Source organism: Nyctibius grandis (genome assembly GCF_013368605.1).
Source record: "Nyctibius grandis isolate bNycGra1 chromosome W unlocalized genomic scaffold, bNycGra1.pri SUPER_W_unloc_2, whole genome shotgun sequence".
Classification (NCBI taxonomy): Eukaryota; Metazoa; Chordata; class Aves; order Nyctibiiformes; family Nyctibiidae; genus Nyctibius; species Nyctibius grandis.
Window position 1 is genome coordinate 3,397,530 of NW_027167473.1, and position 12,071 is coordinate 3,409,600.

The following is a 12,071-nucleotide window of genomic DNA, read 5'->3' on the forward strand; positions in this document are numbered from 1 at the left end:
GGAATTGCTAAATATTCAGGAGCAGGCTGTCCCGGTGTGTAGGAAGACAAGCCGTCGGGGAAAAAGACCGGCCTGGTTAAACAGAGAACTTAGGCTAGAACTTAAGGAAAAAAAGAGAACCTACTTGCTCTGGAAGAAGGGTCGGGTAACTTGGGAGGTCTATAGGGACGTGGCCAGGTCGTGTAGGGAGAAGATTAGAAGGGCCAAAGCTCAATTAGAGCTTGATTTGGCTGCTACGGTCAAAGATAACAAAAAAAGCTTCTACAAATACATCAACAGCAAAAGGAGGGTCAAGGAGAGCCTCCACCACTTGCTGAATGAGGAGGGTAGTGTAGTGTCAGGGGATGAGGAAAAGGCAGAGGTGCTCAATGCCTTCTTTGCCTCCGTCTTTAATGTCAAGACCGGTTGTCCTCAGGAGACTCGGCCCCCAGAGCCTGAAGTTAGGGACGGGGGGCTGTGTGAACCCCCCGTAATCCAGGAGGAGGCGGTTAGTGACCTGCTGTGCCAGTTGGACACCCACAAGGCTATGGGCCCGGATGGGATTCACCCCAGAGTAATGAAGGAACTGGCAAATGAACTTGCCAAACCACTCTCGATTATCTACTGGCAGTCCTGGTTAACTGGAGAAGTTCCAGCTGACTGGAAATTAGCAAATGTAACGCCCATCCACAAGAAGGGCTGGAAGGACGATCCAGGGAACTATAGGCCTGTCAGCCTGACCTCGGTGCCAGGCAAGGTGATGGAACAGATCATCCTGAGTGCCATTACACGGCACATGTAGGACAATCGGGGCATCGGGGCCAGCCAACATGGATTCATGAAAGGCAGGTCCTGCTTGACCAACCTGGTCTCCTTCTATGACCAAGTGACCCGCTTAGTAGATGAGGGCAGGGCTGTGGATGGAGTCTATCTAGACTTCAGTAAGGCATTCGACACTGTCTCCCACAGCACCCTCCTAGACAAACTGGCTGCCCGGGGCTTGGATGGGTGGACTCTTCGATGGGTTAAAAACTGGCTGGATGGCTGAGCCCAGAGAGTGGTGGTGAATGGGACAAAGTCCAACTGGCGGCCGGTCACTAGCGGTGTTCCCCAGGGCTCAGTTCTGGGGCCGGTGCTGTTCAATATCTTTAGAGATGATCTAGATGTAGGGATTGAGTGCACCCTCAGCAAATTTGCAGATGACACCAAGCTGTGTGGGCGTGTCGATCTGCTGGAGGGTAGGAAGGCCCTCCAGAGGGATCTGGACAGGTTAGATAGATGGGCCGAGACCAATGGCATGAGGTTCAACAAGAACAAGTGCCGGGTCTTACACTTGGGCCACAACAACCCCATGCAGCACTACAGGCTGGGGGAAGAGTGGTTAGAAAGCGGCCCGGTGGAAAGAGACCTGGGGGTGCTGATCGACAGCCGGCTAAACATGAGCCAGCAGTGTGCCCAGGTGGCCAAGAAGGCCAATGGCATCCTGGCCTCTATTAGGAATAGTGTAGCCAGCCGGTCTAGGGAAGTGATCGTCCCTCTGTACTCGGCACTGGTGAGGCCGCACCTTGAATCCTGTGTCCAGTTCTGGGCCCCGCACTTCAAGAAAGATGTTGAGGTGTTGGAGCGAGTCCAGAGGAGGGCGACCAAGCTGGTGAAGGGTCTGGAGGGTCTGACCTACGAGGAACAGCTGAGGGAGCTGGGGTTGTTTAGCCTGGAGAAGAGGAGGCTCAGAGGTGACCTTATTGCAGTCTACAACTACCTGAAGGGAGGTTGTGGTGAAGTGGGAGTCGGCCTCTTCTCCTGGGCAACTAGCGATAGGACAAGAGGAAACAGCCTCAATATTTTCCCAATATTTGCTGGGAGGCCTACTCAGCCAGCCATCCCCAGTCCAGGAGGTTCCTCCAGTGCATTGATGATAACTTTCTGATGCAAATGGTGGATGAGCCAACTAGGAGGGGAGCGCTGCTGGATCTGATCCTCACTAACAAGGAGGGTCTGGTTGAAGAGGTGAAGGTTGAGGGCAGCCTTGGTTGTAGTGACCATGAGATGGTAGAGTTCAGGATCTCATGTGGCAGGAACAGAATAGCTAGCAGAATCACAACCCTGAACTTCAGGAGGGCCAACTTTGGCCTTTTCAAGCAATTGCTAGGGGAAATCCCATGGGACAGGGTACTAGAAGGTAAGGGGGCCCAAGATAGTTGGTTAGCATTCAAGGACTGCTTCTTCCGAGCTCAAGATCAGTGCATCCCAACAGGTAGGAAGTCAAGGAAGGGTACCAGGAGACCTGCATGGTTGAACAGGGAACTGCTGGGCAAACTCAAGTGGAAGAAAAGGGTGTACAGATCGTGGAAGGAGGGGCTGGCCACTTGGGAGGAATATAAGTCTGTTGTCAGAGGATGTAGGGAGGCAACTAGGAAAGCTAAGGCCTCCTTGGAATTAAACCTTGCAAGAGAGGTCAAGGACAACAGAAAGGGCTTCTTCAAATACATTGCAGGTAAAGCCAACACTAGAGGCAATGTAGGCCCACTGATGAATGAGGTGGGGGTCCTGGAGACAGAGGATAGAAAGAAGGCGGAGTTACTGAATGCCTTCTTTGCCTCTGTCTATACTGTTGGAGGCTGTCCTGAGGAGCCCCGGACCCCTGAGGCCTCAGAAGAAGTCAGGATAGAGGAGGAATCTGTCTTGGTTGATGAGGGCTGGGTCAGGGACCAATTAAGCAACCTGGACGTCCATAAATCCATGGGCCCTGATGGGATGCACCCGCGGGTGCTGAGGGAGCTGGCGGAAGTCATTGCTAGGCCACTCTCCATCATCGTTGCTAAGTCGTGGGCAATGGGAGAGGTGCCTGAGGACTGGAGGAAAGCGAATGTCACTCCAGTCTTCAAAAAGGGCAGGAAGGAGGACCCGGGTAACTATAGACCGGTCAGCCTCACCTCCATCCCCGGAAAGGTGATGGAACAACTTGTTCTTGGTGCTGTCTCTAGGCACATCAAGGATAGGGGGATCATTAGGGGCACTCAGCATGGCTTCACCAAGGGGAAGTCTTGCTCAACCAACTTGATAGCCTTTTATGAGGATGTTACCCGGTGGATAGATGATGGTAAAGCTGTGGATGTGGTCTATCTCGATTTCAGTAAAGCGTTTGACACGGTCTCCCACAGCATCCTCGCAGCTAAACTGAGGAAGTGTGGTCTGGATGATCGGGTAGTGAGGTGGATTGTGAACTGGCTGAAGGAAAGAAGCCAGAGAGTAGTGGTCAGCGGGACAGAGTCCAGTTGGAGGTCTGTGTCTAGCGGAGTTCCGCAAGGGTCGGTTCTGGGACCAGTTCTATTCAATATATTCATTAATGACTTGGATGAGGGATTATAGTGCGCTGTCAGCAAGTTCGCTGATGACACAAAACTGGGAGGAGTGGCTGATGTGCCGGAAGGCTGCGCAGCCATTCAGAGAGACCTGGACAGGCTGGAGAGTTGGGCGGGGAGAAATTTAATGAAATATAACAAGGGCAAGTGTAGAGTCCTGCATCTGGGCAAGAACAACCCCATGTACCAGTACAAGTTGGGGACAGACCTGTTGGAGAGCAGCGTAGGGGAAAGGGACCTGGGGGTCCTAGTGGACAACAGGATGACCATGAGTCAGCAGTGTGCCCTTGTGGCCAAGAAGGCCAATGGCATCCTGGGGTGTATTAGAAGGGGTGTGGTCAGCAGGTCAAGAGAGGTTCTCCTCCCCCTCTACTCTGCCCTGGTGAGGCCGCATCTGGAGTATTGTGTCCAGTTCTGGGCCCCTCAGTTCAAGAAGGACAGGGAACTGCTAGAGAGAGTCCAGCGCAGAGCCACGAAGATGATTAAGGGAGTGGAACATCTCCCTTATGAGGAGAGGCTGAGGGAGCTGGGTCTCTTTAGCTTGGAGAAGAGGAGACTGAGGGGTGACCTCATTAATGTTTATAAATATGTAAAGGGCAAGTGTCAGGAGGATGGAGCCAGGCTCTTCTCAGTGACATCCCTTGACAGGACAAGGGGCAATGGGTGCAAGCTGGAGCACAGGAGATTCCACTTAAATTTGAGGAAAAACTTCTTTACTGTAAGGGTGACTGAACACTGGAACAGGCTGCCCAGAGAGGTTGTGGAGTCTCCTTCTCTGGAGACATTCAAAACCCGCCTGGACGCGTTCCTGTGTGATATGGTCTAGGCAATCCTGCTCCGGCAGGGGGATTGGACTAGATGATCTTTCGAGGTCCCTTCCAATCCCTAACATTCTGTGATTCTGTGTGATTCTGTGATTCTGTGATTCAAGCTTTGCCAGGGGAGGTTCAGGTTGGACATTAGGAAGAATTTCTTTTCAGAAAGGATTATTAGACATTGGAATGGGCTGCCCAGGGAGGTGGTGGAGTCACCATCTCTGGATGTGTTTAAGACAAGACTGGACATGGCACTTAGTGCCATGGTCTAGTTGACAGGGTGGTATCAGGGCAACGGTTGGACTCGATGATCCCAGAGGTCTCTTCCAACCTGGTTGATTCTGTGATTCTGTGAATATTCATACAATTCTGAGTAACGCCCACCTTTTCCAAGAAACCTTATGCATATGCTAATATATTATATAACTGTCTTTGCGCATGCGTACTAAATTGGGGAAGAGGTCTTGGGTGGGCTCTGGTGGTCTCTATTGGGCGTAATCCCCCCCTAGTTATGCTGTCCGCTGTATGACCCCGCTTCTGCGCAAGCGTGGTCGAGGCCTTTCTGTTGACACATGCAGGTGGCTCCAAGGAGAAGATCCTGTTCTGGTTCTTACAGGATTTATCTCTACTCCTGGCGCCAGAACTATGAATCAAGTCATTTAAGACACTACAAAGATGTTGTTCACAGTCTTGTTTATCTCTAGCCCTTTTTTGTAATTAGTGTGAAATTTAACAGACTTTGGATTCTCTAAGACTAAGCGCAAGCAAGAATCAGTGACGACTATAACTCTAGGTGTTATCAGTCCCAGAAGCAGACCCTGTCTTCAAAACATGCTGTTAGCTTCAGAATGTACTGTTATTTTAGCTGAAAGGAAAATTGCTGAAAGAAAAGTTGATTCTGTCTAAAGGTTACACAGAGTAGGCCTTTTAGGGCCTACTCTGAGGCTTACTTTTACTAAACTGTCTGGTATCACTCCTTCTTGCTCACTACCTTCTCCCATGGAATGGGGGGAAAACAGAAGGAAGGTGAAAAGACATGTGGATCAAGACAATGACAGTTTAAGAAGAAAAACAAAAGCTATGTGTACAAACAAAGCAAAAGGAGAAATTAATTCACTATTCCCCACTGGCCAGCCATGAGGTGTCCAACCACTTTCTGGAAAAAAAACAGAGCCTCAGCATGCTTAACGGTTGCTTGCTAAGACACATGCGAAAACCATGAGTGCCCCCCCCCCCCCTCCTCCTTTCCGTGAGCTTTTTTTGCTGAGCACAATGTCATATGGTATGGAATATCCCTTTGGTCAGTTGGGGTCGGCTGTTGTGGCTATGTCCCCTCCCAACCTCTTGCTCACACCCAGCCTACTGGCCTTGGTGGGGGGTGGTGTTACAACCTGGTCGCAACTAGTTCATAAATCCCTTGGAGTAAATTAAGGTGAAACGACACCAAATAACTGGTATGAAATTAAGAACAATTTATTAATACAGGGAAAGTAGCATGGTCGTAAGTTTCTTGGGTTTCTAAAGGCATTGAGAAAAGAGAGAAAAGGAAAAGGGAAAGAGGATACAGAATATGAGAGAGAAAAAGAGATATCACCACCCTTGGATCCAGTGATGTAAGTTTTTTGTAGAGTTGGTCCTTCGGTAAATCACTTGCAGGATCCATCCTCAGGTGGCAGGTGGGAGCGCGCACCAACATCCCAAGAGAGAAGTTCTAAATACTTTAGGTCATTTGCATGCGAGATAGGAGAGGGTGGTAACATCCTTCTTCTCTCCCCCCTCCGCTTGCTTCTCATGCTAATTGGGATGCCTGCGCATTTGTAGTCTTAGATTGTTTTCGAAATGAGTTGGTGGTCCCCCAAGGGGTGTCTGGTGGTCGGGATCCCTCCTAGTTGTGGTGTTCGCTGTATGACCCCGCTTCTGCACAAGCGTGGTTGATGCCTTCATGTTACAAAGATGTAGGTCGGCCCCAAGGAAAAGATACCATCCTGCCTCCACAGGACTTATCTCTTCCTCCAGCCAGAGTTGTAAATCACACCAATTAAGGCACAGCAAAGGTCTTGTTCTGTTCCCAAGGCCCTTATCTCTTGCCAGACTTGCAGGCCTATGTAGCACCCATCCCAGAGTTGTCAAACAAGTTGTTTAAGGCATACAAACTCTGTCCATCCCAGGTGGGGGTGGTGTGGGGAGTTGGAGAGAAAGCCTTTATGCTGTGCAAGCACTGCTCAGCAATAGCCAAAACATCGGTCTGTTATCAACACTGTTCTAGCCACAAATGCAAAGCACAGTGACATATGGGCAGCTATGAGAAAAGTTAACTCTGTCCCAGACAGGTCCAGTACAAAATGTAATGCTGATTGATAGATGCATTGGCAACAAGAAAGGATTCTACAAGTACAGAAACAGCAAAAGGAAGACTAGGGAAAATGTTGCCTGCTGCTGAATGGGGTGGGGGAACTGGTAACAAATCGCATGGATAAGGTTGAGGTACTCAATGCCTTCTTCGCCTCAGTCTTTACTGGTAAGACCAGCCTTGAGGATTTGCAGTTCCCTGAGACCAGAGGGAAAGTCTGGAGCAAGGAAGATTTCCCCTCCATGGAGGATGACCATGTATAAGAGCACTTATACAAACTGGACATACATAAGTCCATGGGGCCTGATGTGTTGCACCCACAAGTGCTGAGGGAGCTGGCTGATGTCATTGCAAGGCCACTCTTGATTATCTTTGAATGGTCATGGTGATTGGAAGAGGTTCCTGACAAGTGGAAGAAAGCAAATATCACTCCAGTCTTCAAGAAAGGCAAGAAGGAAGATCTGGGGAACTACAGGCTGTTCAGCCTCACCTGTATTCCCAGGAAGATGATGGAGAAAATAATCCTGGAAACTGAAGGACATGAAGGTGTTTGGTAGGAGTCAGTATGGATCTATGAATGGGAAATCATGCCTGACCAACCTGATAAGCCTTCTACAATGAGGCAACTAGCTTGGTGGATGAGGTGAGAGTAGTGGATGTTGCTTAATGGACAGTGAGGTGGACTGAAACTGGCTGAATGGCCAGGCCCAGAGGGTTGTGGTCAGTGGCACAAATTTCAGTTGGAAGCAAGTCACTAGTGGTGTCCCCCAGGAGTCTATATTGGGGCCAATACTTTTTTCTGTCTTCATTAATAACCTGGAAAATAGGACAGAGTATAGCCTCAGCAAGTTTTCAGATGATACAAAACTGGGAGGAGTGGCTGATATACCAGATGGTTGTGCTGCCATTCAGAGAGACCTCAACAGTCTAGAGAACTGGGCAGAGAAGAATCTCATAATGTTCAACAAGTGGGAATGCAAAGTCCTGCATCTGGGGAGGACTTACCCGAGGCACCAGTACAGGCTGCAGGCTGACTAGCTAGAAAGGAGCTTTGCAGAGAAGGAAGTGGTTGTCCTAGTGGACAAGAAGCTGAACGTGAGCCAGCAATGCACCCTCGTGGCAAAAAAGGCCAACAATATCCCTGGCTGCATTAGGAAGAGCATTGCTAGGAGGTTGAGGTAGATCCTTCCTCTCTACTCAGTGCTAGTGAGGCCACATCTGGAGTACTGTGTTCAGTTTGGGGCTCCCCAGTACAAGAAAGGTATGGACTTACTGGAGCAAGTCCAGCAAAGGGCCACGAAGATGATTAAGGGACTGGAGCATCTGCCATATGAGGAGAGGCTGAGAGAGCTGGGACTATTCAGCCTGGAGAAGAGAAGGCTCAGGGAGGATCTTATCATTGTGTCTAAATACCTGAAAAAAACAGAAAAAAAACAGGAAATTCCATCTGAATGCTTGAAGACACTTTTTTACTGTGAGGTTAGTCAAGGACTGTACCAGGTTGTCCAAAGATGTTGTGGAGTCTCTATCCTTGGAGGTATTAAGAACCCAACTGGACATGACCCTGAGCAACTTGCTCTAGGTGACCCTGTTTTGAGCAGGGGGGTTGGACTAGATGATCTCAAGAGGTCCCTTCCAACCTAAATGATTCTGTGCAAAATTGAAGAATTCTCTAATTCCTAGTATGTATAAGTCATCCTCAGTTGTCTTTCTGATACTCTAAATAGGTTTTCTTTGTAAGGCATTTTCCTTCATTGTTGGACAATTTCTGTGCTCTATCCATATATTGAATATTCCTCTTAAAAACAGTGCCACAACCTCATGTACTTTTCTAGTGTGTGCCTCACTATTTTAACAGGGGTAAAATCCCTGTTTATAACTCCAGTGATTACATTAACACTTTCTGCTAAAGCAAGCTTACTTGAGTCACTTTTTCACTATGACCTTTAAAATGCTTTTCAGGGTCTTCTTTTCAGGTTGCGGCCCCTCGTTCTATCACCTGCTAGAGCTTTAAATTGCCATTTTAATACCAAGAATTTATAGTGCAACTCAGTAAACCAGAGGAAGGACAGCTTTGAAGAATGGGTAGTCATTTGCAAGCTGATGGGAGGACTTTGACTTATTTCTGATTCTTATGAGTTGTTCCTGAAGTCATATAAGTGAGAAAAGTTTCTGTCCATTTACATTATTAAATAAGATATTTTGAGTGCAAGTAAGGTAAGGGAACACTTTGAATATTTCAGTACATAAGGATTTGAACCATTTCAGGGAAGAAAATGAAGAGAGAAATTTCTTTCTGGTATTGCATATTTTACCCATTGTGTTCTTATAGTACACTTTATTCAGTGTATGTTAGTTCTTTCTGAAAGCTGACAATATTGGAGGTACTGTAATTTACTTGTATTGTGATTACTATAGAAATTACTCTTTTAGTTCTTTAGAATTGTGATGAGTTGGTATGAAATGTTTCCAGTGTTCAGTTTAATTGCATTGATTATTGCAAGTCTTTTTGTGAAGGCATGCTTAATTAAGAAGTAAACATTTATATGTGCAGCTTCTAGAATTAATTATGTTTGTGCATATAGGTAGCTTAAAGCGTGTTGTCTTAATATGGTATAAGGTTTTGGGTCTCCTCTCAAAATTTGACAATAGTTGCAGCTAACATATACAAGTGTAGTTAGAGAAGAATCAGGCCTGTGAATGGATTTTTTTCTAAAAGTTCTTTACCTCAAAGTAGTAAGTAGGTTCGTGTGCACCTTGCTTCTGACTTGATAAACGTATTTGCTGTTACAAAGCAGACTGTAAACTGTTAAAAAAAAATTCATTAAGTTCAAAGCTTATATTATTCTCTTCTAGATGTGCTGCAAGCTCTAAGCAGACCTTAGATTAGACAAAGCAATAATATATAATATGAATTTTCTAATATTTTAGGCCAAAACATCATTTTAAAAAAGGAAAAATAAATGAAGTATCTCCATGTACTCATGTAATAGTACGTGAAACAATCTTTAGCTAATCCCCAGATTGGATTTTGGGTGAATATTCTTCTTTTAAGATCTCAATAAGGATAAGTGACAAAAAGCAAAGAAGTTTGTGCTGAACTTTTAATTTTACATTTTAATTTTATTCAGAGACCACGATGCAGACATCAGAGACTGGGTCGGACACAGGTTCGACTGTGACTTTACAGGCATCTGTGGCTGGCCAGGCAGCAGTGCCCACACAGGTAGTACAGCAGGTACCGGTTCAGCAACAGGTAGGTATCTGTTAATTTTGGGAAAACAAAAAACCCTGGCAAGACAGAATGATGCATTTCAACAGGTGTAGTGAAGAACTGATTTTCTACAAGGCTGCAAAAGCAACTCTTTTTCACTATTTTATTCAATTTTATTTTGCTGGAACTAAAATAGCTACATAAGCAGACATGCAGTTTTCAGGGTTTATTTCTTGAATTAGAATATCTGGCAACCACCAGAAATACACATGCATGATTCTAAAAGTAGATTACTACGAAATGTGTGCAATATCTCATAAAAAATTACATTCATTTAAGTTATTGAATAGCCACATTTATTCCTTTGAAAGGTTGATAAGGAATATGGAATTTTTGAAATAAATACAATATAGATGTAAAATACAAAAGCAATGTCATTTTGTACTTCTAAGCTGGACTCCCTGCAGGTTCTTGCACAACTGCAGAAAGGTATTTGAAGTAAAACCATATGTAATGCATAATTTGGATTTGCCAGAGAATTAAAGGGGCTTCTGAAGCAGCCAGCTCATCACACACTTCTGTGACATGATTAATCACCTATGCAGCCCCACCAACATTAGAGGGAGTGGTGCATGGAGAGATTAAGGAGGGAAGTGGAGTTGGAAAACAGGAACCGAATGTGAAATGCCATGACTTTTGTCCAAGACTCCTTTAGTATGTGTAATTTAGCTTTTTTTCTTTTTTTTTAATTATTTGTTCCAGTTGGAAGGGACCTACAACGACCATCTAGTCCAACTGCCTGACTGCTTCAGGGCTGACAAAAAGCATATTATTAAGGGCATTGTCCAAATACCTGTTAAACACTGACAGGCATGGGGCATCGACCACCTCTCTAGGAAGCCTGTTCCAGTGTTTGACCACCCTCTCACTAAATAAATGTTTCCTAATGTCAAGTCTGAACCTCCTCTGGCACAGCTTTGACCCATTCCCACGCATCCTGTCACAGGATACCAGGGAGAAGAGATCAGCACCTCCCTCTCCACTTCCCCTCCATTCAGCTGTCATTGTTTTAGGTTCTTTGGGTGAAATCTGATGTTATTTTTCAACATAAGTTGGCTATACAGTTTCAAAATCAACAATATTAAAACTGAGAATAACTTGTTAAATTATGTAGGTCTGTTTCTGTGCTAGTGAATCACTTGCCTAAATTAAAATTTCTAGCATTTTGTTAAGTTTCGTTTTAAAATTTAAGGTGATGACTTTTTCTGCATGTTCTTTGCAATGCTGTTTAACTGCCTCATACATTTCACTAATAATTTTTCCTGGTATACAGACTCAATTCATAATGTCTCATAATTCCATTAATATAACTTCTATTTATAATGTACCTCGGAATACATTTGCTTTTTTTTTTTTAACCACTTCCCCCCCCCCCCCAAAAAAAATGCAAACCCCAACATTTCAGCAAAACATTTAAGCATTGGGCACTTAACATTAATTTAAATGCTTATCTTTCTGTACTTGATCAAAGTTCATCCCTACTAAGTTAATAATTGGCTGAAATCACAGAATCTCAAAATCACAGAATGGCTGAAGTTGGAAAGGACCTCTGGAGGTAATCTTGTCCAACCCCCTGCTCAAGCAGGGCCACCTAGAGCCAGTTGCCCAGGAACATGTCCAGATGGCTTTTGAATATCTCCAAGGAGGGAGACTCCACAACCTCTCTGGGCAACCTGCTCCAGTGCTCAGTCACTGTCACAGTGAGAAAGTGTTTCTTGATGTTCAGACGGAACCTCCTGTGTTTCAGTTTGTGCCCATTGCCTCTTGTCCTGTCACTAGGCACCACTGAGAAGAGCCTGTCTCCATCTTCTATGCACCTTCCCTTCAGGTATTTATATACGTTGATAAGATCCCTCCCTGCCCCAAGCCTTCTCTTCTCTAGGCTAAACAGGCCCAGCTCTCTCAGCTGGGAGCCCAGAACTGGACACAGGACTCTAGGTACACAGTACTCAACTGGTGCTGAATCAAGGGGAAGGATCACCTACCTGGACCTACTGGCAATACTTTGCCTAATGCAGCCCAGGATACCATTAGCCCTCTTTGTGGCAAAGGCACACTTGCTGGCTCATGTTCAACTTGGTGTCCACCAGGACCCACAAGTCCTTTTCTGCAAAGCTGCTTTCCAGCTGACTGCGCCCCCTGGCATGTGCTGGTTCATGGTGGTGTTCCTCCCCAGGGGCAGGACTTGGCACTTCTCCTTGTTGAAGTACACAAGGTTCCTGTCAGCTATTTTCTACAGCCTGTTGATATCTCTCTGAATGGCATTCTCCAAAAGGGTTTTTACAAAATAA

General features: G+C 45.9%; 1 protein-coding gene across 1 annotated transcript in view; it reads left to right on the forward strand.

Annotated features, from left to right (window-relative positions):
- LOC137677168 (transcription factor RFX3-like) overlaps nucleotides 1-12,071 on the forward strand; it is a 202,016-nt gene that overhangs the window by 51,793 nt on the left and 138,152 nt on the right. The window contains exon 2 of the mRNA XM_068424419.1: nucleotides 9,638-9,762. Within this exon, the coding sequence (XP_068280520.1) occupies nucleotides 9,646-9,762 (117 nt within the window). The 5' untranslated portion in view covers nucleotides 9,638-9,645. The remainder of the gene's footprint in view (nucleotides 1-9,637; nucleotides 9,763-12,071) is intronic.